At 45.9% G+C, this 22760-nt stretch overlaps 1 protein-coding gene across 3 annotated transcripts in view; it reads right to left on the reverse strand.

Annotated features, from left to right (window-relative positions):
* The window catches only part of ROBO3 (roundabout guidance receptor 3), a 661476-nt gene that overhangs the window by 147875 nt on the left and 490841 nt on the right, over nucleotides 1–22760 (reverse strand). For all 3 annotated transcript variants that reach the window (XM_068240266.1, XM_068240267.1, XM_068240268.1), the window contains exons 7-9: nucleotides 22123–22247; nucleotides 18204–18375; nucleotides 5407–5612 (exon numbers count right to left, since the gene is read on the reverse strand). In XM_068240266.1, coding sequence (XP_068096367.1) covers nucleotides 5407–5612; nucleotides 18204–18375; nucleotides 22123–22247 — 503 coding nt within the window. The remainder of the gene's footprint in view (nucleotides 1–5406; nucleotides 5613–18203; nucleotides 18376–22122; nucleotides 22248–22760) is intronic.

The raw sequence follows: 22760 nt of genomic DNA on the forward strand, positions 1-22760 counted from the left end.
GGGTGATCAGTGGGTGATTAGAGGGGAGAACAGATGTAAATAATGCACTGGCGAGTTGATCAGAGGGGGTCTGAGGGAAATCTGAGGGTGTGAGTGGGTGTTTGTGTGCCCGCAAGGGGCAGATTAGGGTCTGATCTGATGGGTAGCAGTGACAGGTGGTGATAGGGGGTGACGAGGTGATTGATAGGTGATCAGTAGGTGATTACAGGGGAGAATATATGCAAGCAATGCACTGGCGTGTTGATCAGAGGGGGTCTGAGGGCGATCTGAGGGTGTGGGCGGGTGATTGGGTGTCCGCAAGGGGCAGATTAGGGTCTGATCTGATGGGTAGCAGTGACAGGTGGTGATAGGGGGTGATTGATGGGTGATCAGTGGGTGTTTAGAGGGGAGAACAGATGTAAACAATGCACTTGGGAGGTGATCTGAAGGCGGGTCTGCGGGCGATCTGAGGGTGTGGGTGGGTGATCAGATGACCGCAAGGGGCAGATTAGGGTCTGATCTGATGGGTAGCAGTGACAGGTGGTGACAGGGGGTAATTGATGGGTGATTGACAGGTGATCAGTGGGTGATTACAGGGGAGAATATATGTATACAGTACACAGGGGGGGGGGGTCTGGGGGGATCTGAGGGTGTGGGGGGTGATCAGGAGCCCTTAGGGGGCAGCTTAGGACCTAATCTAAAGGATAGCGTAGACCGATAGTGACGGGGTGATTGATGGGTTATTAGGGGGTGATTGGGTGCAAACTGTGGTCTGAGGGGGTGATCAGAGGGGGTCAGGGGAGTGCTGTGGGCGATCAGTGAGCAGGGGGGGCAGCATCAGTGTGCTGGTGTTTGAACTTACAGTGCTGCCGTCCTCTCTGGTGGTCGATCGATCACTGTGACCACCAGGGGAGGAGAGAGCCTGTATAATACACTTTGTTTACCTAACAAAGTGTATTATACACTTTCTATTGGCTTGTTTAAAAATTTACAACCCGCCAGCTCTGCTAATTGGCTGAAGGATTGGCGTCACATGTGGGTGGAGCCTAATGCCGGCGATTGCGCGCAATCCCCTCCCCCAGGTGCCGCCGCCGATCGGCGGTAGGCAGTCCTGGGGGTGCCACTTTGCCACCGCCAATTGGTAGTGGCCGGTCGGCAAGTGGTTAAAGGGTACCCGAAGTGACAAGTGACATGATGAGATAGACATGGATAAGTACAGTGCCTAGCACACAAATAACTATGCTCTGTTCCTTTTTTTCCTTTCTCTGCCTGAAAGAGTTAAATATACCTTATATGTAACTCTTTCAGGCAGAGAAAGAAAAAAAAGGAACACAGCATAGTTATTTATGAGGTAGGCACTGTACATACCCATGTTTATCTCATCATGTCACATGTCACTTCAGGTATCCTTTAACTCGGGAGGGGGTAGCCTCTGGATCCTAACAAGGTTTCTCTCATCCTCCGGTGTCCAATCCAGCGCTGCAGCCTCCCCGAACCGTAGCGAGGTAAATATTTACCTACCACGATTCTGCGCAGGTGCACTAGCTGCTCTCCGTTCGGGTGAAGGCAGAATTAGCCGAACCCAATCGGATCCGCTCTACTGTGCAGACACGAGTCCTTTGCGCCTGCGTAGTAGAGCGAATAGAATCAGGTTTAGCTATTTACGCCTTACCCAAACGAAGAGCTGCTACTGCGCCTGCGCAGGATTTCGGAGAGGTAAATAAATCATAGCTTGTTGGGAGAAGTTTCAGGGGAGACAGCGCTGGATTCCCCGCAGCTACAGGGGACAGGGAAGCCCTTATTGGGACCCTGAGGTCCCTCTCCCCAGGTAAGTATCCCCGAGAGGGCTTTTTTTAAGTACAGAGTCTCATAAAAGTGTAACTGTCAGGCATAAAATCAAAAATCAATTCTTTATTTTATTCTGGTAAACAAGTAATACGGATGTTAACCAGGCAAACCAAAAGTCAAATCACTCTTACTTTTCTTCTCCATAAAAACATTCCCCAGTTTCCCTGGCTCTTATTTTGTACATCTACCACACAAAGGAAGTTGCAGGGCATGCTGGGTTTCCTTTTTTTCTTCTTTACTTCCCCTAAGACATAGCTAATGCAGTCTGATTGGCTGAAGACTCTTTTCCTTCCGTTTTTCCCTCCCACATCTCTGTTCCTCTCTGATTGACCAATATTTGTCATGCTGAGACAATGCACTTTCTACTGTAGGGAGTGTCTGAAGAATGGGAGGAGGCCGTCAATGATACACAGACAGATTAAAGGTGCCCATAAACCTGACGATTATGGGCAGATTCGACAAAGAGAAATTTATCTATACTCGAATCTGATTAGAGATAAATTTGTCTCTTGTCAAAGCTGCCCATATACTACAGGCATGTCTTTCAGCATGAAATCTTCAGAGAATCAGCTGCGCCCACCATGTCCACACCGCCGCTGTCCCCAATGTATAAATGTGCCCAAGTGTGTCCATTTATACATTACCTGTCCTGTAGCAGCCTCTACGTGGTATCCATCTATCTCGCCGGGTTCTAAGAGCCGCCATCTGACGTCAGACGTCAGTAGCGAGTAAGCGGAACCCGGCGAGATGGACAGACACCGCATAGAGGCTGACAACGGACAGGTAATGTATAAATGCACACACATAAGGGCACATTTATACATTGCAGCGGCGGGGGTTTCATCGCTCAGTCCAAAATTGTCCGCACCCGACTTCGGCACGACATCTTGCAGATTGCGCGATCGACCATGTGATTAAATTTGGAAAGGAAATTGGTCGCTTTGTAGGTAGGGCATGCACTTGGCGGCACCGATTTTCATCCAATTAGATTATAATAATCGAATTGGATGGTCGATCGGCCGCCAAGTCGCCTGAAGTATGGCCACCTTAAGAGAGGAAATTATATCAGGATTGGCTTCAAGGTAAACACAGTCATAATGGAAAATCCTAAGAAGGATTTACTCTTTTTTACTATAGAAAACTCACTAAAATCAAAATGTGGACAATGCAATACATATGTTATGTGAGTAAAGCAAGTATCTATCTATCTATCTATCTATCTATCCATATATGTGTGTGTGTGTGTGTGTGTGTGTGTGTGTGTGTGTGTGTGTGTGTGTGTGTATGTGTGTGTGTGCTTTTCTGAGATAGTATGGCTCCTCTTTAAGTAAGGGCCAGACAGATCTTCTCTGAGTAGTAGCTCCTGTACTTACAGCAAACTGCTGCTTGGAAGATGGGCCTTTTTCTACCCAAAAATGCAGTCAGAATCACAAATCCGCTGCTATGGTAATGCGTGTTCCTAACAATACCACTTGCCAGTAATGTGCCTTACCGTAGCAACTGTCTCGCTACACTAGTACCGTGAGTTGCGCTACAGGGGGTAACTCGCGGTGCTACATGTGGAAGTGATGGTAATGCTGCTGTGCACACCAGAGTATTACCGGCATCTAATGAATAAACCCCTGTTGTGTGTGTGTGGGCGGTAAGTTCTAGATTTTTGGAAAGGCCACAAAGGCCCAGGGGTTCCTGAAAATGGAAGAGAAGCTCGCAGAAGGGAGGTTGCAAATGTAAAGCAACATATGGAAGAGGAAAAATGCTGCTCTAAGGAGCTGTACATGAAAAAATGGGTATGTTGTGCATGTATGTTACAGAAGGGCTCTGCACATGAAATAAGAGGGCATGCATGAAACAGGGGCGCAAGGAAAAATAGGTGCCGGATGAAGCAGATATAAGCCTAAATGATAAATACAGTTGTGATTTGGGTGCTAGATGAAAACCAAAAAATATTTACAGTGGTATTGACGATAGGAAAACGCTAGTAAATTTTACCAATATTTTACTACATCTAAACCTTACCCTACTGTCACACAGAACCCACCCCCCTCCAACGACTAACCTTCAAACCCCCCTTCCTGATATCTAATCCTAAAATCCCCTTTCTGACACCTAACCCTATAACCCCCTTCTTGACGCCTAACTCTAAATCCCCTCTTTGTGACACCCAACCCTAAAACCTCATGCATCAAAAAAGAAAACACTGTAATATAAACGACAAAAAATTTCAATATCTATAACTTTCTAATTCAATTTGAAAACTATAATTTAAAAAAAAAAGATTGCTAATACAAAAGACCCATAATTTCAATTACTATAACTTTAATTTTCAAAACAATGAAAACTTCAAATATTATAACGTTCTAATGTTCTCAAAATGAAATTAATTTCAAAAACTGTAACGCTCTAATTTTCAAAACAATATTTCTGCTTTCGGCGCCCAATAGCGGATATTTGCATTAGCACATATGGCGGTGCCCAAATCGTACATTAGCTGCGGGCACCCACATTTTTCTGCTTCCATATGAGGGACGCTACTACACATGCAACAAGAAAGTTGGCCTAGGGCCCTAAAAATTATAAATCTTGCATTGTGGGTGGGGAGTTAACAATCTTGATACAGTATCAAGATTAAATTGGGTTTTGGGGATTTTAACAATTTCTGAGTTACATACCATGCAGCCAGAGAGTCATGAAGTTGGGACATCTGATCTGCACACTTATCAGAAAAGCTATTCAGACAATATTAAAAAGCTAATGGTCTAATGTTCCCTTAAATTCATGATTTAAGAAATAACAACTACATACCGTAATTACCACTCTCAAATTGTTATAAGAGCTGCACACAATTTCATTACATTTTTTATATTTGAGGAAAAATTATTTTGTGGACACAGTTTACTTCCTGAGAGTAATCTTAATGGAACAAGTCTCTCCCCACCCAGAAATGACTGTTAACAAAGCACTGCCCATTAAACAACAGCCCCAACGATATCTTACAATTCCTGCACCAGTCTACTGTGATGAGCAATCAGAGGGAAATTTTAAGCTGTCAATATACCTGTACTCATCACTAATGCAAATACATGCTAATGAGTAATTACATCTTATTTCCTTTTTAAGCATGTCATTAATATTTAAATAGAAAATGGAATAGCTGCTACTAATAGCTAATCAAGCAGATTGTGAAATGATTTTAAAAAACAGCATTTACAAATTAGACGACAAAGTTTAAGGGCTTATTAATTAAAGGCAGAAATCAATATTACTGCAAAGTTCAATGAAACAAATGTAATTCTGACTATTATGTTGAAGTCCTATTAATAATGACATACCGGGTTATATTTCATGTCCCTTTCATAGTCATTCTAGATCATCCAAATACTACAGACGTCTAGCAGTGGTGGTACTGAAGAAAATGGGGTATGTTCATTCAACTTTTAAAAATGACTAAGGAATTTTGTTACCCGGAGCAACTACTAATGATAACAGCAATAATATTACACAATAATGTGATTTAAAAGTTTTACTAATCTTGTTTGCTATCTTAAAACTCTATAGAGAATAGGTTGTACAGAAAAGTACCTGTAGGTGGGTGATCTGTAGGGTCCCATTGTCCAAGATGCTGACCCTTGGGTCACTTCCGCCAAATCTTTGCCCATCTTTCAGCCACTGAGTGCTGGGGAGAGGATTACCTGTCACATGACACTGCATTTTCACGGCAGAGTCTACAGAAAGAGTCTGGTTTGATGGACCCCTGCGGATGATTGGAGGCACACGGTCTGATGTAACTAATGATAGAAAAGAGATTACATTACTTAGAATGGATGTTCTGAATTTCATTATGTGGATGTTTGCTGAAAAAAACAGATCCTTAGTATGTAGTAATGCTACAGACGAATTCTTAAACCTATGATCATGAGAACATACTCAAACAAAACAAACAAACACAGAACACTTATATCGCGCTTTTCTCCTGGCGGACTCAAAGCGCCAGAGCTGCAGCCACTAGGACGCGCTCGATAGGCAGTAGCAGTGTTAGGGAGACTTGCCAAAGGTCTCCTACTGAATAGGTGCTGGCTTAACGAACAGGCAGAGCCGAGATTCAAACCCTGGTCTCCTGTGTCAGAGGCAGAGCCCTTAACCATTACTCTACTCATCCAGTATCTAGAAGCAGTACCAACACTAAAGTAAAAGAAAATAGACATTATGGCCTCTATTCATAAAGCATTTCCCCATGAGGTAATGCTCAAAACAGCTGACTTTACCGACCATTTAGCAAAGTCTCGATTCATAAAAGCGGTTTCCGCATGAAAAGCTGACATTCCGGAGTAGTGCGGGGAAATTACCGCCTCATGTGGTGAGTATCACAACACATGTCACTAATGTCAAGTCATAAAGATTAGAACACTACGGAATGTGAATGGAGAATCCCGACTGTTTAGATAATGCGATAAGCCAGCCAGCGGTTAACAGCCAAGCTAATCGAGACAGACCTCCCAGGCAGCTGCAGGGAGAGCAGAGCAAAAAATGCATCCCGGAATACCAAGGCTGTGTTTTTTAACCCCTTGGGTACCTGTTTTCAGATAAATTTCACATCAGAAAGCCTGCATGTGTAACATTTCTTGAAGTTCTTCTAAGCTGTGGCAATTAAATAGATTGTTTATAAAGACTAATAGACAGATTCAGCGCAGACTCAGGGCAAGGAGAGGCAGTTTAAAAAAAATGCACATCTAAAGGGATGCTGGGGCTGCCTCCTTTATAGTAACTCTGTCTCTGCACAGAGAAAATGTATCAACTCAGCCAGCACCGCTAGTTTAGTGCGAGAATCCCCGGACCTTTCATCGCAAGTGTAAACATTTTTATGAATTAGCACACAAAAGTCCAAAATACCGATGCAGTGTTTTCCCTCCAAGATTTTTTTTTCCGCAAATGTTTTATGAATAGAGGCCTATGTAATCTGAACCGATTGGTTACAATAATACTTCCACATCCCCTAAGTTTTTGAAATGGGATAGAGCAGGGTTTCCCAATACTAAATGTTTTGCAGAAAACTACAGGTATTCACTGGCGGTGAAATAAGTGCCTCAGCAGTGCTGATTAACTACCTCTGTGGATTTCCACAAAACATGCAGTGATAGTAAGCCTTAAAGAGGAACTCCAGGGAAAATAACGTAATGAACAAAAGTGCTTAATTTTTACAATAATTATGTATACATGATTTAGTCAGTGTTTGCCCATTGTAAATTCTTACTTCACCCTGATTACATTCTGACATTCATCATATGGTGACATTTTTACTGCTAGCAGTGGAAGTAGCTGCTGCTTGCTTTTGGCAGTTGGAAACTGCCAAAAGCTGTTATTAAAAGCTGTTATTTCCCACAATGCAACAAGGTTCCCACAGTGGGATGTCAGCACCATGGTCCTGACATCACACTGTGGGAGGGGTTTCAACACAATATCAGCCATACAGAGCCCCCTGATGATCTGTTTGAGAAAAGGAAAAGATTTCTCATGGAAAAGGGGGTATCAGCTACTGATTGGGATGAAATTCAATCCTTGGTCACGGTTGCTCTTTAAAGTACCAATGTACCTTAGTAGAAATGTGCTGCCTCTGCTCGTTGTCCCTGTCACTCCACACCAGCCATAAGTTCCTCAGAGCGGTGTAAAGCTATTTTAAAGTATGCAGGCAAAACTTTTGAGCTGTACCTGCGCAGTTAAAGAGACGCTGAAGTCTCCAAAAATTCAGGTTTTTATTGCAAAAACCTCTTCAACATTATTGCCCTAACTAAAACGCTGCATCCTCGCGGCTCAAATCTAACTAAATCCCCTCAAACTCCCCGGGGAACACTGCAGGGATCGCTTCCGTGAGAGGCAGAGCTTTCAGCTGCAGCTCTGCCTCTACACGCGTCTATCAGCGCGCATCTCCGCCTCCACCCGCCCCTCTCAGTCTTCCTTCACTGAGAGGGGTGGGGGAGAGGCGGAGATATGCGCTAATAAACGCATGTAGAGGCAGAGCTGCAGCTGAAAGCTCTGCCTCTCACGGAAGCGCATGGGGCAGCAAAATCCACGACCAAGAAAGTTGTGGATTTTGCAAGGGGAGTTTGGGGAGATTTAGTTAGATTTCAGCCGCGGGGATGCAGCGTTTTAGTTAGGGCAATCATGTTGAACAGGTTTTTGCAATGAAAAACCTGAATTTTTAGAGACTTCAGAGTCTAAACACTCGTGAATCAGTTCTTACTTTCTCTGTGCTCACGCGGACTGGAAGTAGCACCTGCACAGTTCTGATTCACGGCCCATTGCTAGGGCAAGATTCCTGGTTTTTGTATTCGACTGGAAGATTACGCCTAATATGAAGACCACCAGGGACCAGGGACTGTGTATAGATATGTATGTTAGGAACATTTTTACTCATCCTAATCAATAACATGTAGTCTATCCAATTCTCTACTAGGAGAGGTGACACAGGAAAGCAGCATCTTGTAGTTTACACCAATGGTAATAAGGGAAATTGGAGAGTGACTATCCTAAAGTGTACAAATGGGGTCATCTATGATAAAATATGGCTGTCTGTAGCTACTGAGCCACTGTTCATGAGCATGCAAAATTTTTATACACTAGGAGTTTGCATCATCACTGAGGTGAAGGGTACAGGTGCCTCTTGCCTTGACAAGGTCACTAGCTCCTAGTCAATCAATAAGTTAAATAGCAGCTCAGTCCACCAGATAGGCTAACAGATGTATCATTAATTCTCCAAACATACTGGGTCATTTAACATTTTTATGCAAAGACAAGTCAGACAAGGCAGATGTCAGGATTAATGATACATCAACAGTGTGTTTAATTATGCTGAACACCCAGCTAGTAATAATCCTTAGTAATATTCCTTAATGGAATTAGTTAAACAAACTGCCCATGAAAAAAAAAATTCCATTCCATCGTTTGCTAGTTAATGACATCATTTTTGTAGAGCAATAATTAAGTACTTTCCAGAAGAAGAGACTGCAACTACAAAGGAAACATGCCACAGCTCTGATTTTACTTTACTTCTGCATTTAAGTTGGACATGAAAAAACATTCACATATTAGGAGGTCAGAGCAGAATCATTCTGTAGAAGCAGATCTTTGTATGCATATGCAAAATGTGTATTTACTATGTCAAATAATATGTGTAGAAAGCCTGGATAAATCAGGCACATCTGCCAGCTGACATGGGATGAACAGAAAATAATGCCTTTGTGTAAACAATCTAGATGAAAACTTGATATATATTATCGGCAAAGATATTTGGAGATTTCCCACAGACCTCCCATTCTTGAAACTTGTCAGGATATAATGTGAACAGACAGGTTCTAATTTATCTTTTGAAATATAATAACTATTTCCATATGATAAAATGCTGCATGAGGCGTTATGCTCTTCATAAGCTTTAGAGTTTAGAGTCTTCATAAGCTGAGTGTACTTGCCTGTATAGTTCTCCTTCCTATTCCTAACCCCCCTTCGGCAGAGTAGAAAGAAAATGCACTTTATGAAGAATCAAAGTGCTAGGCTAAAGCTGGCCTGTCATTTACACCTGTTGCTATAGCTTTCTCTGTTACAAACGCTGCCTCATTCAACCGCTGGGTCTGCCTAGTGGCAGCAATTGCTGTGTAATCATTGAGGCGTCAGCGTACAGAGGATCAATAGATGTGTCCACATCTATAGCTGGGAGCTTCTCCATCGCTCACAATAATAGCTTTATTGAGCGAAGGCAAGCTGAAGGTAGTGACAACCACAGTCTACACAAAATCAAAACATTTTCCTTCAGCAGAAACAGGTTTTAAAAAGAGTAAGCCTTCCCTGTGTATGGGACAACACAATGAATGTTAGGGCTGGGGATTCAATCCCCAAATTGTCCGGAAGCTAGATGTACATATACATTACAAGGCAGAAGATCTGCTTTTTTATCATCAATTCCACTAAATGAAACATAAAAGGTGGAATTGCATCCGGGTATTTTTTCTGCACTAGGACAAAGGTGGGTAGCACTAAAGATGTGATAATTTTCTTGTCTGCACTAGTAAAGCTAACGAGCCATGAGACCCAGCAAAATGATCACATTTACAATCTCTCAACACCATATTTCTCTATTTCCAGAACCAAGGACTGCTAAGACATGTCACAGAACAGAGCGGGCAACAGTTTGATAATGATTATCACTTTGCAAAGTACCTAATTGAAAGCATTACCACCATAACACCTATGAAAATCCAATGCAGTAGTAGATGCAGGGCACCCGGGGAACCCTCTGGGGTTGATAATAGAAGCCATTTACCAAGTTGAAATGGGAAGCTTCATATTTGTATAGAAGCAAACAAATCTGTATTACCGTATATACGCCGACCCCCTAACTTTTACCTTAATAATTGTGGGAAAATGATTGACTCGTGTATAAGCCTGGGATAGGAAATGTATGGTGCACTGGTGACTTTTAGAGTGGACCTGACTCTTGCAGTAGCCAGAAGGAAAACAGGGAAATGCCTCCCCCTCATCTGTCAGCTGACTGACAGGGCAGAGCAGCTAATTAGTAAATACAGGATGTTAACAATAAGTCTGCTTCCATGAAAGCAGGAAGTGAAAACACTGCAGATATATTGCACGATTTGTATTAGCTATAAACAAATAAATATTTTTTCTTTAAAGGTTATTATGCTTTTGCTTATCTTTTAGAGCGGAGATGAAGTTCTGTGTTCATAGTCAAAATAGAATGCTACTACACAAATTGTAATTTAAGGGGCTCGCTAGAGCTCAGGAATACACAGGTGCCAGGGAAAAGTCATATCTGCTTTGAAGCAAGTTAGGTATTACATTTTCTGATCAGAAATTTTAAGTCCCCTCGAGCACTCCCACCCACCACAGGAAGAATGGAGCTGAAGTCCCATCCAAGCAGAGCAGCACATATTGTGAGCAGCTTGCAGCATGTAGTGTGTTGAGGTGAGGCTGCATTTCGAGCACCCCCACCCACCTCGAGCACCCCCACCCACCAAAGGAAGAATGGAGCTGAGTGGAGCTGCTGTCCCATCTAAGCAGAGCAGCACATATTGTGAGCAGCTTGCAGCATGTAGTGTGTTGAGGCGAGGCTGCATTTCTCTCACCTGCTGGCTGCTGCCCGGGCATCGATCGGCATGAATTGTACTTCTCCCGCCGTTTCTCCGCTGCCCTCTCACACCAATTTCCCCCGCTGTCAGTGGATCGGAGCTCTGGAAACTTGCTACACGGCAAGGAGTCCTTCCTAACCTTATCGCTATGGTGCCCTCTAGTGGCACCTATGCTGCACTGCAAGAGTCATAGCAATGCGACTAGGGAGAACAGCAGAGGACTCCTTGCCGCGTACCGAGTTTCGGGAGCTCCAATCCACTGACAGCGGGGGAAAATTGCGTGAGAGGGCAGCGGAGAACTGGCAGGAGAAGCACAGTACATGCCGACCGATGCCCAGGGAGCAGCCAGCAGGTGAGAGAAATGCAGCCTCACCTCAAACTACACGCTGCTCACAATACATGCTGCTCTGCTCGGTCGGGATGGCGGCTTACAATCCAGCTCTACTGTTCTTGCGGCGGGTGGGGGTGCTTGCGGGGGGGGGTTGTATTTTAGTTACTAGAGTATATGACTCGAGTATAAACCGAGACCCCCACTTTTGGGCCACTTTTTTGGGGCCCAAAAACTCGGTTTATACTCGAGTACATACGGTACTTGTGGGACTAACGGCCAGCTTCAGCAAAGGAAGGCTGTTCTGGACCTATTAGAGCTAAATTCTTGAAGCAACTACAATACCACTATTTTATAATTGAAGGGTAAGACAACATGCATTAAAAGTATGCTGAATCAACTAAAATTGTAATCGTAATGCATTGGTCATTTTGCCACCTGAAGAGATCCGGCAACCCTGTGGCTGCCTTTTGTTACATGTGCTCCCCTTCTACCAGCACTACAGTGCCCACTGGTCTGATAACTATCCCATCCTTCTCTGATAACTATCCCATCTTTCTCCCCAGGCTCACTGTAAATAGGTCCCAGTGCCCATAGCGATGTCTGATAGCATTATTTACATATCGTGTATATGACAAGACACAGAACATTTATACAGGTGCCTATTAACGGTAAAAAATTTTCACTAAATGTGATGTTTTGATGCAGTTTTTACGATCGAAAATAATCTGAAGGCAATTATTGATTGCTCACATTTACTGAACGATTCTTTCTTCAAATTCTATCATAAAAAACAACTTTCGCATCAATTTTATCCTATTTAGCAATCAACCAGAGAAACGTTCCTTATCAATTGCCTTCATAAACGCTAAATTTTCTATACAGTTCGATCATTAAAATCGTATTAAAAGATCGCATTTGGTGAACATTGTAGCATTAATGGGCACCTTTACACGCCAGAGCTGCAATCACCAAAAGAGCCAAGTTTTGAACCCTGGTCTCCTGCGTCAGAGCCCTTAACCATTAGGCTTGGTTCACACGGACGTCTGCTGAGCTTTTGCGCAGAGCCACGGTCAAACGTTGGCGTTTAAACGCCAGCATTTAACCGCTAGCTTTTGAAGGCTTTTGGGAAGCTTTCAAGGCTAGCAGTTCGGGTCTCGGCAATTGTTTCCTGGTGTACCGCCTCTGAAAGCAATGTTGCTTTCGAGCAGGGGCGTCGCTAGCCCTGTTTTAGGGGGGCACGTGCCCCCAATCTTTCCTGGGGTGCCACGGATCTCCCGGCCGCCGCTGCCCCCTCTGTCAGCGGCTCCCTCCAGCCGCCGCCGCCGCGTCTCAGACCTCAGGATCAGGCGGCGAGCCGGCGACCAATCGTGCGGGCGCTAGGACCCAGCGCCCGCACTGATATGCGGAAGTGACATCACTTCCGCATATCGAGCGGGTGCGTCCAGCGCCCGCTCGTACATCTGGTCGGGTCGCCGCTGATCCTGAGGTCTGCTGAGAGGTAGGGGGGGGGGGGGAGCGGCGGCGGCTAGAGAGGGGGCCTCCCTGTCACTCACTCACTCACTCACTCACTCACTAAAGGGGCTCCCTGGCACGCACTCACTCCCTAAAGGGGCTCCCTGGCACTCACTCACTCCCTAAAGGGGCTCCCTGGCACTCACTCACTCCCTAAAGGGGCTCCCTGGCACTCACTCACTCCCTAAAGGGGCTCCCTGGCACTCACTCACTCCCTAAAGGGGCTCCCTGTCACTCACTCACTCCCTAAAGGGGCTACCTGGCACTCACTCACTCCCTAAAGGGGCTACCTGTCACTCACTCACTCACTCCCTAAAGGGGCTCCCTGTCACTCACTCACTCCCTAAAGGGGCTCCCTGTCACTCACTCACTCCCTAAAGGGGCTCCCTGGCACGCACTCACTCCCTAAAGGGGCTCCCTGGCACTCACTCACTCACTCCCTAAAGGGGCTCCCTGTCACTCACTCACTGCCTAAAGGGGCTCCCTGTCACTCACTCACTCCCTAAAGGGGCTCCCTGGCACGCACTCACTCCCTAAAGGGGCTCCCTGGCACTCACTCACTCCCTAAAGGGGCTACCTGTCACTCACTCACTCCCTAAAGGGGCTCCCTGTCACTCACTCACTCCCTAAAGGGGCTCCCTGTCACTCACTCACTCCCTAAAGGGGCTCCCTGGCACGCACTCACTCCCTAAAGGGGCTCCCTGGCACTCACTCACTCCCTAAAGGGGCTCCCTGTCACTCACTCACTCCCTAAAGGGGCTCCCTGTCACTCACTCACTCCCTAAAGGGGCTCCCTGGCACGCACTCACTCCCTAAAGGGGCTCCCTGGCACTCACTCACTCCCTAAAGGGGCTCCCTGGCACTCACTCACTCCCTAAAGGGGCTCCCTGTCACTCACTCACTCCCTAAAGGGGCTCCCTGTCACTCACTCACTCTCTAAAGGGGCTCCCTGTCACTCACTCACTCTCTAAAGGGGCTCCCTGTCACTCACTCACTCCCTAAAGGGGCTCCCCTGGCACTCACTCACTCCCTAAAGGGGCTCCCCTGGCACTCACTCACTCCCTAAAGGGGCTCCCCTGGCACTCACTCACTCCCTAAAGGGGCTCCCCTGGCACTCACTCACTCCCTAAAGGGGCTCCCCTGGCACTCACTCACTCCCTAAAGGGGCTCCCCTGGCACGCACCCACTCCCTAAAGGGGCTCCCTGGCACGCACCCACTCCCTAAAGGGGCTCCCTGGCACGCACCCACTCCCTAAAGGGGCTCCCTGTCACTCACTCACTCCCTAAAGGGGCTCCCTGTCACTCACTCACTCCCTAAAGGGGCTCCCTGTCACTCACTCACTCCCTAAAGGGGCTCCCTGTCACTCACTCACTCCCTAAAGGGGCTCCCTGTCACTCACTCACTCCCTAAAGGGGCTCCCCTGGCACTCACTCACTCCCTAAAGGGGCTCCCCTGGCACTCACTCACTCCCCAAAGGGGCTCCCCTGGCACTCACTCACTCCCTAAAGGGGCTCCCCTGGCACTCACTCACTCCCTAAAGGGGCTCCCCTGGCACTCACTCACTCCCTAAAGGGGCTCCCCTGGCACTCACTCGCTCCCTAAAGGGGCTCCCCTGGCACTCACTCACTCCCTAAAGGGGCTCCCTGGCACGCACCCACTCCCTAAAGGGGCTCCCTGGCACGCACCCACTCCCTAAAGGGGCTCCCTGGCACGCACTCACTAAAGGGGCTCCCTGGCATGCACTCACTCACTAAAGGGGCTCCCTGGCACGCACTCACTCACTAAAGGGGCTCCCTGGCACGCACTCACTCACTAAAGGGGCTCCCTGGCACTCACTCACTCCCTAAAGGGCCTCCCTGTCACTCACTCACTCCCTAAAGGGGCTCCCTGTCACTCACTCACTCCCTAAAGGGGCTCCCTGTCACTCACTCACTGCCTAAAGGGGCTCCCTGTCACTCACTCACTGCCTAAAGGGGCTCCCTGTCACTCACTCACTGCCTAAAGGGGCTCCCTGTCACTCACTCACTGCCTAAAGGGGCTCCCTGTCACTCACTCACTGCCTAAAGGGGCTTCCTGTCACTCACTCACTGCCTAAAGGGGCTCCCTGGCACTCACTCACTGCCTAAAGGGGCTTCCTGGCACTCACTCGCTGCCTAAAGGGGCTTCCTGGCACTCACTCACTGCCTAAAGGGGCTCCCTGGCACTCACTCACTACCTAAAGGTGCTCCCTGTCACTCACTATCGGGGTCCCTGTCACTCACTACCTAACTGGAGGCGCCTGTCACTCACTAGCTAACCTGGGGGTCCCTGTCACTCACTACCTAACTTGGGGGGGCTACCATATTCAGGGGGCATTCTGCCTATTTATGTGAAATGCTGTCTATTTATGTGCCTCATGACTGCTGAATGTGTCTTGTTGGGAGCCTTATGATTTGTTGGGGGCCTCATGATTGCTGAATTTGTCTTGTTGGGGGCCTCATGATTTGTTGGGGGCCTCATGATTGCTGAATTTGTCTTGTTGGGGGCCTCATGATTGCTGAATTTGTCTTGTTGGGGGCCTCATGATTTGTTGGAGGCCTCATGATTGCTGAATTTGTCTTGTTGGGGGCCTCCTGATTTGTTGGGGGCCTCATGATTGCTGAATATGTCTTGTTGGGGGTCACATGATTGCTAACTGCGAGACTATGGGAAAAGCTGAATCCTTATCATATGAGACAATAGCATTAAACCTACTTTTTTAGCGTTTTAAAACAGAAAATAAAACTGGGAGGTTCTAAAAAATTGAATACATTTTTCAGGAGTAGGATGGATGAAATTGTTTATCTTCACAGTTTATTTTCAACTTGGATTTTCCATAATGTTCATGTATGAGTTAAAACGTTTGTACAGTATTTAGTTTAAATTGCTGTTGCCACTTTGCGATAGATACCGGTAAGTGACTTTTGGGTTGCAGTTTGGGCACTCGGCCTCCAAAAGGTTCGCCACCACTGTCCTAATCTGATGTCCCACCATTGCTAGGTTCATGTAAATTTGTCTCCACCCGTTACCACACCTATATTCTGGTCCATGGCCCACCCATTTTTTGGTGCGGCGCGATAAGCACGCCACACAACGTGATCGTCATATTTTTGGCACGCTAGCTGCAGTGTGCTGAATTCTGCTGCCTACAGTATGTACAGTATACGCTGTTCTCTAGTGCTTGCACTGTGTGCTGATTTACCTCCAGTGTGTACAGTGTAAGGTGTTACTCTGTGCCTTTATTGATTGTAAACCAGCTGTATTGTATGCTGATCCCTGCTACTTTCAGTATGTACAGTATTAGCTGTAAAGCCTGGTACACACATACAATTTTGATTAGCCAATTTTAGCTCTGTTCATAAAATTCATTGTCTGTTGGCCCACTTACTGCACAGGGGTGGGAAATTGGGGGTCAGTGATTGACCAATCAAAATTGTATGTGCGTATACATCTTTGATCTATGCCTATACTGATTGTAAATGATCGAAATAAAGGACAGGGGGCTCCGTCCAATATTTCGATGGGCAGGCCCGTTATCCGTAGCTTACACCGCTGCTAAGTTCATGTACATTTGGCCCCACCCATGGCCACGCCCACTCACCGCATGGCCACGCCCATTTTTTGCCGCGGCGCTCATATACCTCCCCTCCTGGTGCCCACAGGTGCCACTGATCTCCAGGGACCCTAGAAACGCCCCTGCTTTCGAGACAAGACGCAACGCCGGGATCTACCACCAGTGAATGGGAGCATTTAGAGCTGGCTTTTGCATGCTTTAATTAAAAGCATGTAAAAGCCAGCTCTAAATGCTCCCATTCACTTGAATGGGACAGCGGTAGATGCCAAAAAACTCTGCGTCTGAAACGCTGCATTAAACGCAACAAAAAAAACCTTGTGAACCAGCCCTAACACTATATATGATCTGTTATCTGATAGGACAAAAACATTTTTACAGAGAGGAGTAACCTGACCTGAGACTGCAGTTATGTCCATAATACTATCGCACACTGCAACTGACATAGTGGCATCAGTGAGAGACATAACAAAGGTAATCGATCAGCAGTTTGCACTACAGCAGTGTTTGATATACAGTATATGTATAGATGGAAGCAGAAGTTCATGTAAACAATAGGCAGCCAGAGGCATTATGATTTCTTAATCAAAAGAAAACCAGTAGACCTGTATTTGCATCGTTGTTCAAGGAACAATTTAGAATAAACTAACCATATTTAGGTTATAACTATAGTTATATTTCATACACTCAGTCTTATAAGTACAACCTGTCTCATTCCAACCCTGAGGGTTTCAGATTCTTAAAAATCCACATACATTTAAGGTCCACCTTAACGTACCCACCTGACGATTTTTAGAGATGATCGTAATTTTTTTTGAGCGATGAGTATTCATTTAGGCGATATCACGACGTACGTAGGTATAAGCGCACGATCACACGAACGTGGCTTAGGGTCATGCGGCAATAAAGGCCGTCACAGTGGAACAGATCTTTAAGATCGCCAATGACTCTTGCGCAAAGTATCGCTTGAAGGAGTTCACGCCCATCATGTAACGTTGCGCATACCTGCCGGACAGAAGATGGATGGATCGGGGGAGCGCTCGTTGTCAGGGAGATGTCGCTGGATCCATCTCCCTGCACCGTAAGGCGAGTTACATAAAGCCCCTGAGGAGTTGCCATAGCGACGAAACGCGTAGGGCGGAGCTACGGAGCGGCGCAACGTCTGACGTCACCGGACGCGGTGACTGGTCTGACGAGCCTATTTTGTTACTGAATAGCGGGGACCGCAGTATACGAGGTCGGGAGACGCCGGGTCGGCCGAGGATCTAGCGGTATCAGCTGTTGCTGTCCCCCACTCCTGCGCAGCCGCCAGCATAACTCTGTACAGGCTGTGCCTGTTGTTTTTTAAAAAAAATTTACCAATAAATTTGGGACGTATCCCTTTAGCACTTTAACGCTATGTGAGGCTTCTCTTTTTTGCATGGAGGTGTTAACAACTTAATTGGCCAAGCAAGGTGAAAGCGGAGAGTGCTACAATCCGGTGGTTGCCAGAGAGGCTGAGGGGTGGCCTATACCCCTGAGGCGATATCGGGCCCATTCAGGCCATAAAGTCTGGTGAGTCTCTTCACGCTGGGGGGGGGGGGGGGAGTTGACCCTATGTTTTTCATTGATGTCAGCACTTATTGAATATATTGAAAGACTACAGCAGAGACTTTCTTTCTGAGAGCTTATCCATTTTTACTTGAGTTACATAAAGCACTTTTAGCAAGAGTCTATAGCTGCATTTCATAAAAAAAAATTAATGAATATGGAGCTATCTGCATGCAAATTTCGGGCTCAGAACATATTCAAGACTTTCCATAGATTTCTTACCATCCTCCACCTCCAGCAGAGCTTTTGCCAATATACTGCCAGCAACGCTGATGGCTTGGCACATGTAGTAGCCAGAATCCCCTGTCTGAACATCAATAATAGTCAATTCTCCACTAGGTGACACTGAGAAACGGCCTACAGTTTGTGGTGGCTGGCTGGGGAACAGCAATATCTGGAGAAAAAAACAAAAAACAGAGAATACTGTCAAATTTCTATAATGGGTTTAAGACAGGGCATACTCAAAGTGAGACACAATTTATCTGTGAAACAGAAAGGATGAAATTGGATATAAAACTCAAAAACACGTCTTCAAGCGGATCCGAGATGAAGAACTAACTATTACAAGTAACTTGTCTATATATCTAATCCAAAGTTTAGATAAGTTTACACAGCAAATCTAGCTGCAAACAGCTTCAACAGGTTATGATTATTTATTCCTGCGATACAATTAGGGCAGCCATGTTCTGTTTGTCACATTACACACAGGCAAGCTGATAGCATCTCCAGCCCACAGCCTCTGAAAACATCATACCCCTCTCCTCCTATCTCCTCCCCTCTGCCTCTGAAATATCTGGCTAGTAACCTCCTCCTTTTCCTGCCCAGACTGAGCTCCCATAAGGCTTTGCTACTAAGGCTCAAAGTGCCAAGGCTCTCTGGAGAAGCTGTGGGCAAGGCTTTTTTAGTTTATATGGAATTAGAGTAATAAAACAAAACAAAAAAAGTATTTGGCTTGAGGAATGCCCTATAAACTATATGAAAGGAACACAATTATGCAATGAGTAAAAGTGTATCTCAGATCCACTTTCAGTGTTTTTCAATGTCCTCCTAAGCTCCTTTTTGCTGGGACCTTCACTTGGCTGATTTTTATCACCAACTGGTTATCACAGTGCAACTGACAAAAATGGACACAACAAACAGATATGTGTAACTTGGCCCACACAAATGAATTGCAGTTCATGACCCATCTGATTAAGACCACTGCTCAGTACATCAAAATGCAGGGCAGTGGACATAGTGTGAACTGTGCCTAAATATGTAGCACCACGCAATCTTTGCCACACCTCATTGATGAGTGGTATCCATTAACAAATCATTCCTTTTCTACTTTGTAAAAAGAGAAACCGAGAGCCCAATAGTGTAATATGTTAAAACAAGTGAAGTATGAAAAGAGTATAAATTTATACTCACAAACCAGGGTTACCTCCAGGCAACCACTGTATAGGCAGGTGAGGAGATTTTCCTGTCCTCACTCAGGATTTAAGAAGTCGCTCTCTGTAGACAGTAGGAAAAAGGGGTATCCCCCTCCACCAAGGGTGGATATATATGATCAAATACGTATAAAACAGAGGCGCCAAAAGTATAAAAACAAAATCTTAAAAATTTAAAAAAGCTTTGGAGGCAGTGGTGGACTTACCTCCTGTAAGCAGACCCAAGAGGCTGTATTTATTCAACAACGTATTTATTGGGTATACTTGGTAAATACAGCCTCTTGGGTCTGCTTACAGGAGGTAAGTCCACCACTGCCTCCAAAGCTTTTTTAAATTTTTAAGATTTTGTTTTTATACTTTTGGCGCCTCTGTTTTATACGTATTTGATCTTTTCTACTTTGTAAACACCTCCTTCATACAGGGTTTGTCCTTGGAAAGTTGATTTTGGTGGTCTGTAATAAGCAATTATTATACATATAGTGGTGGGGGAGCGCCTAGTGTAAAATTTACACTGGGACACCTGAACTAAAATGTTGTCATTTGCATCATGCCACGATTGCCTAAGCATACCCTGATCATCCTAATGTGTAAGATCGGACCCACATGGATATGCAGGGTTCCTCAGCCTTCAGTGATGGGCACAGTATCTGATTTTTATTTCAGGCCTTACATATTGTATTCAAAGTATTTATTTTTTTGTCATTTATGTTAAGATTTATCCCTCCGTTAAATTTATTTTCCATAAACTTGATTACCGTTAATTAGCAAAGTGGTGCATGTGCATTGACAAGGATCACAATGCTTCACCTAGAGTACCCTTTTTCATATATGAAACTCTTACCTGGTCTGGGACGTCTCATGTCCAGATAATGGTGACATAAAATATTTATAGTTTAGTACAGATATGCAGGTAAATAAGTAGATATCTCAATGAACTGTGCTTGTTAGTAAAAAAAAAAAAGAAAATCCATAATTCAAGGAAAACAATAATTACATAAGTTGCCCATAGATCTAGCGATATATGTGCAGATTCGACCAAGAGACAAATCTCTCTCTTATCGAATCTGATATGAGAGAGAGCATGAAATTGATCCAAAATCGGCCCTGTGCGCTGCCTTGCCACTGTGCCCCCCTAATGTAATGTCCTTCCGGTGTCAGAGTGTATACATCAACTCTCCGTGGCCTCCGCTTGTCCCCTGCAGACTTCCGGGATTCCTCTCCAGCATAAATGTGTGCCCCACAGTTTCCTAGTAAGGGCAGGTGTGTGTGACGTCACACACGCGCCCTTACCGGGGAAACCACTTGGCGTGCGCGTATGCGGAAGAGGAATCCCGGAAGCCTGCGGGGGACAAGTGGAGGCCGCAGACAGGTAATGTATACTTTACACGGGGGGACATTACATTACACAGCGGCGAGGTGGTGGATGGTTTTGTCGATCATCGAGAAACTGCACGTTGTTCCCGCCGCGCACCCGACTAACGATCTTTGGCCCGACATCTTGCAGCATGCACAATCGACAATGCGACCAATTTCCGTCCCTAAATTGGACGCTTTGTTGGTCGTCCATGCACTTGGCGGCACCGATTTTCATGCAATTCGATTATAATAATCGAATTGGAAGGTCGAATGATCACCAAGTCGTCTGATGTATGGCCACCTACACAGTAGAGTCTTGGTTATTCGGCACAGACAGGGATCGTCTGATGCCAGATAAGTGTGCTTTCTGGTTGCTTGAGACTCAATGTTAACCACTTCGGGACCGGCCGCCTAACCCCCCTTAAGGACCAGGGCATTTTGCGGTGGAGGGGGGTGCGCGCGTTTGGGGGGGTCGGGCGGCCGGATCCCATCTGTGGCTGGCTGGTCAGTGTCCCCCCCATGGTGGCAAGTGTCCCCCGTAGCTGGCAGCCATCACTTACCTTCCAGGCTCCAGCGATGAGCCGCAGTAGCCCCCTTCTTCTCCGGCCGGCTTCTCCGCTCCAAATGACGCTCAGGTCGGGCCGCGGCTTGATGACGTCATCAAGCCGGGACCCGGCGCTGACGTCAGACGGAGCAGAGATGCCGGCCAGAGCAGAGGGGGGCCCCAATCGTCGCTGGAACGGCAGGGAGGTGAGTAGATCCTCTTCTTTTCCCCCCTGCCGCCGTCGCTGTCAAAGTGATCACTACGATCCGACGGCGATCGTAGTGATCACATGATCAGCAGCCATACACGATGGCTGCTGATCACTGAGGGGAGATGCCAGCTGTTATATGACAGCTTAATCTCCCCTCTCGGGTGCGCACGATAGTGTCGGGAGCGGTTCTTTAGCGCAGACATGGAATCAACGTCCGGTCAGAACTGTACCACCACCTGCCGGACGTTGATTCAACCTGCGGCGGTCCCCAATAGGTTAAAAATAGGCCTAGCTAATACAGTATTATATCTCACTCTATATACATATGATGAACTCCGTATGAAAGGTTAAAATAGAGTAATTCAAAGTATATTAACCATTGGGAAGCTGTGGACCCCAGTCTTTAAGCACAGCAGAGCCCACAAACAGCCTAAGTACTTAGCCTTCAACACCGTGAATACGTCCGGCGATGAGTGCTTGTTGGTTGAGACTGCCGCTTAGGTGGATAACCGGAACTCCACTGTACTTTGCTTCTGCTTGTCTTAGGTTATCACTAGTTGCTTTAGACCTGTTACTGCAGGAAAAGATAGAACTGCTTACCTGACTGCCCTCCTTTTGCCAGAACACAGCAGGTGGTGGGTTTCCTTTGGTCTCACACTGGAAGGTGACTGTGCGGCCCTGGACTACGATCTGGTCTCGTGGACGAGTCACTAGCTGTGGAGGCACTAGAATGGACAAGTGTGCGAAAAAATTAATGCGACAGCACTGAAAAAAAAAAAAAAACATGCTGCACTTGGTTTTAGTTTGTAGATGGGCCATGCTTTACTGGAACTCCAAGAAAAAAACTAGTTCAGTGGTGTGGAGCATAGTGAAAAACTCCCAAAAGAATCTGGGTTGGACAAGAAAAGTATGCTAACATCCCCAAAGGCAATAACAGCTTGAAAGTTTAGAATTTACTACTCACTGTAAAAACCAAACATACAGTATATTTCTGCCTGAATCCCTACTAGAAAAATTCCTATTACTTTCTGTCCCAAATGTGTACCTTTATGTTTAGTAAACACATGATGTAATTTTCTGTCAGATTGATGGTCAAAACTAATATTTCTGACAGGTCCGATCTGATTTCTGATCGTTTTTCTGATTTATATTCCAATCACTTCTATCCAAAATCAATCATAAAAACAATCAAAATCAGATTGGACCTGTCGGGCATAATCGATTCGACCGTCAATCTG

The sequence above is a fragment of the Hyperolius riggenbachi genome, chromosome 6, assembly GCF_040937935.1.
Source record: "Hyperolius riggenbachi isolate aHypRig1 chromosome 6, aHypRig1.pri, whole genome shotgun sequence".
Classification (NCBI taxonomy): domain Eukaryota; kingdom Metazoa; phylum Chordata; class Amphibia; order Anura; family Hyperoliidae; genus Hyperolius; species Hyperolius riggenbachi.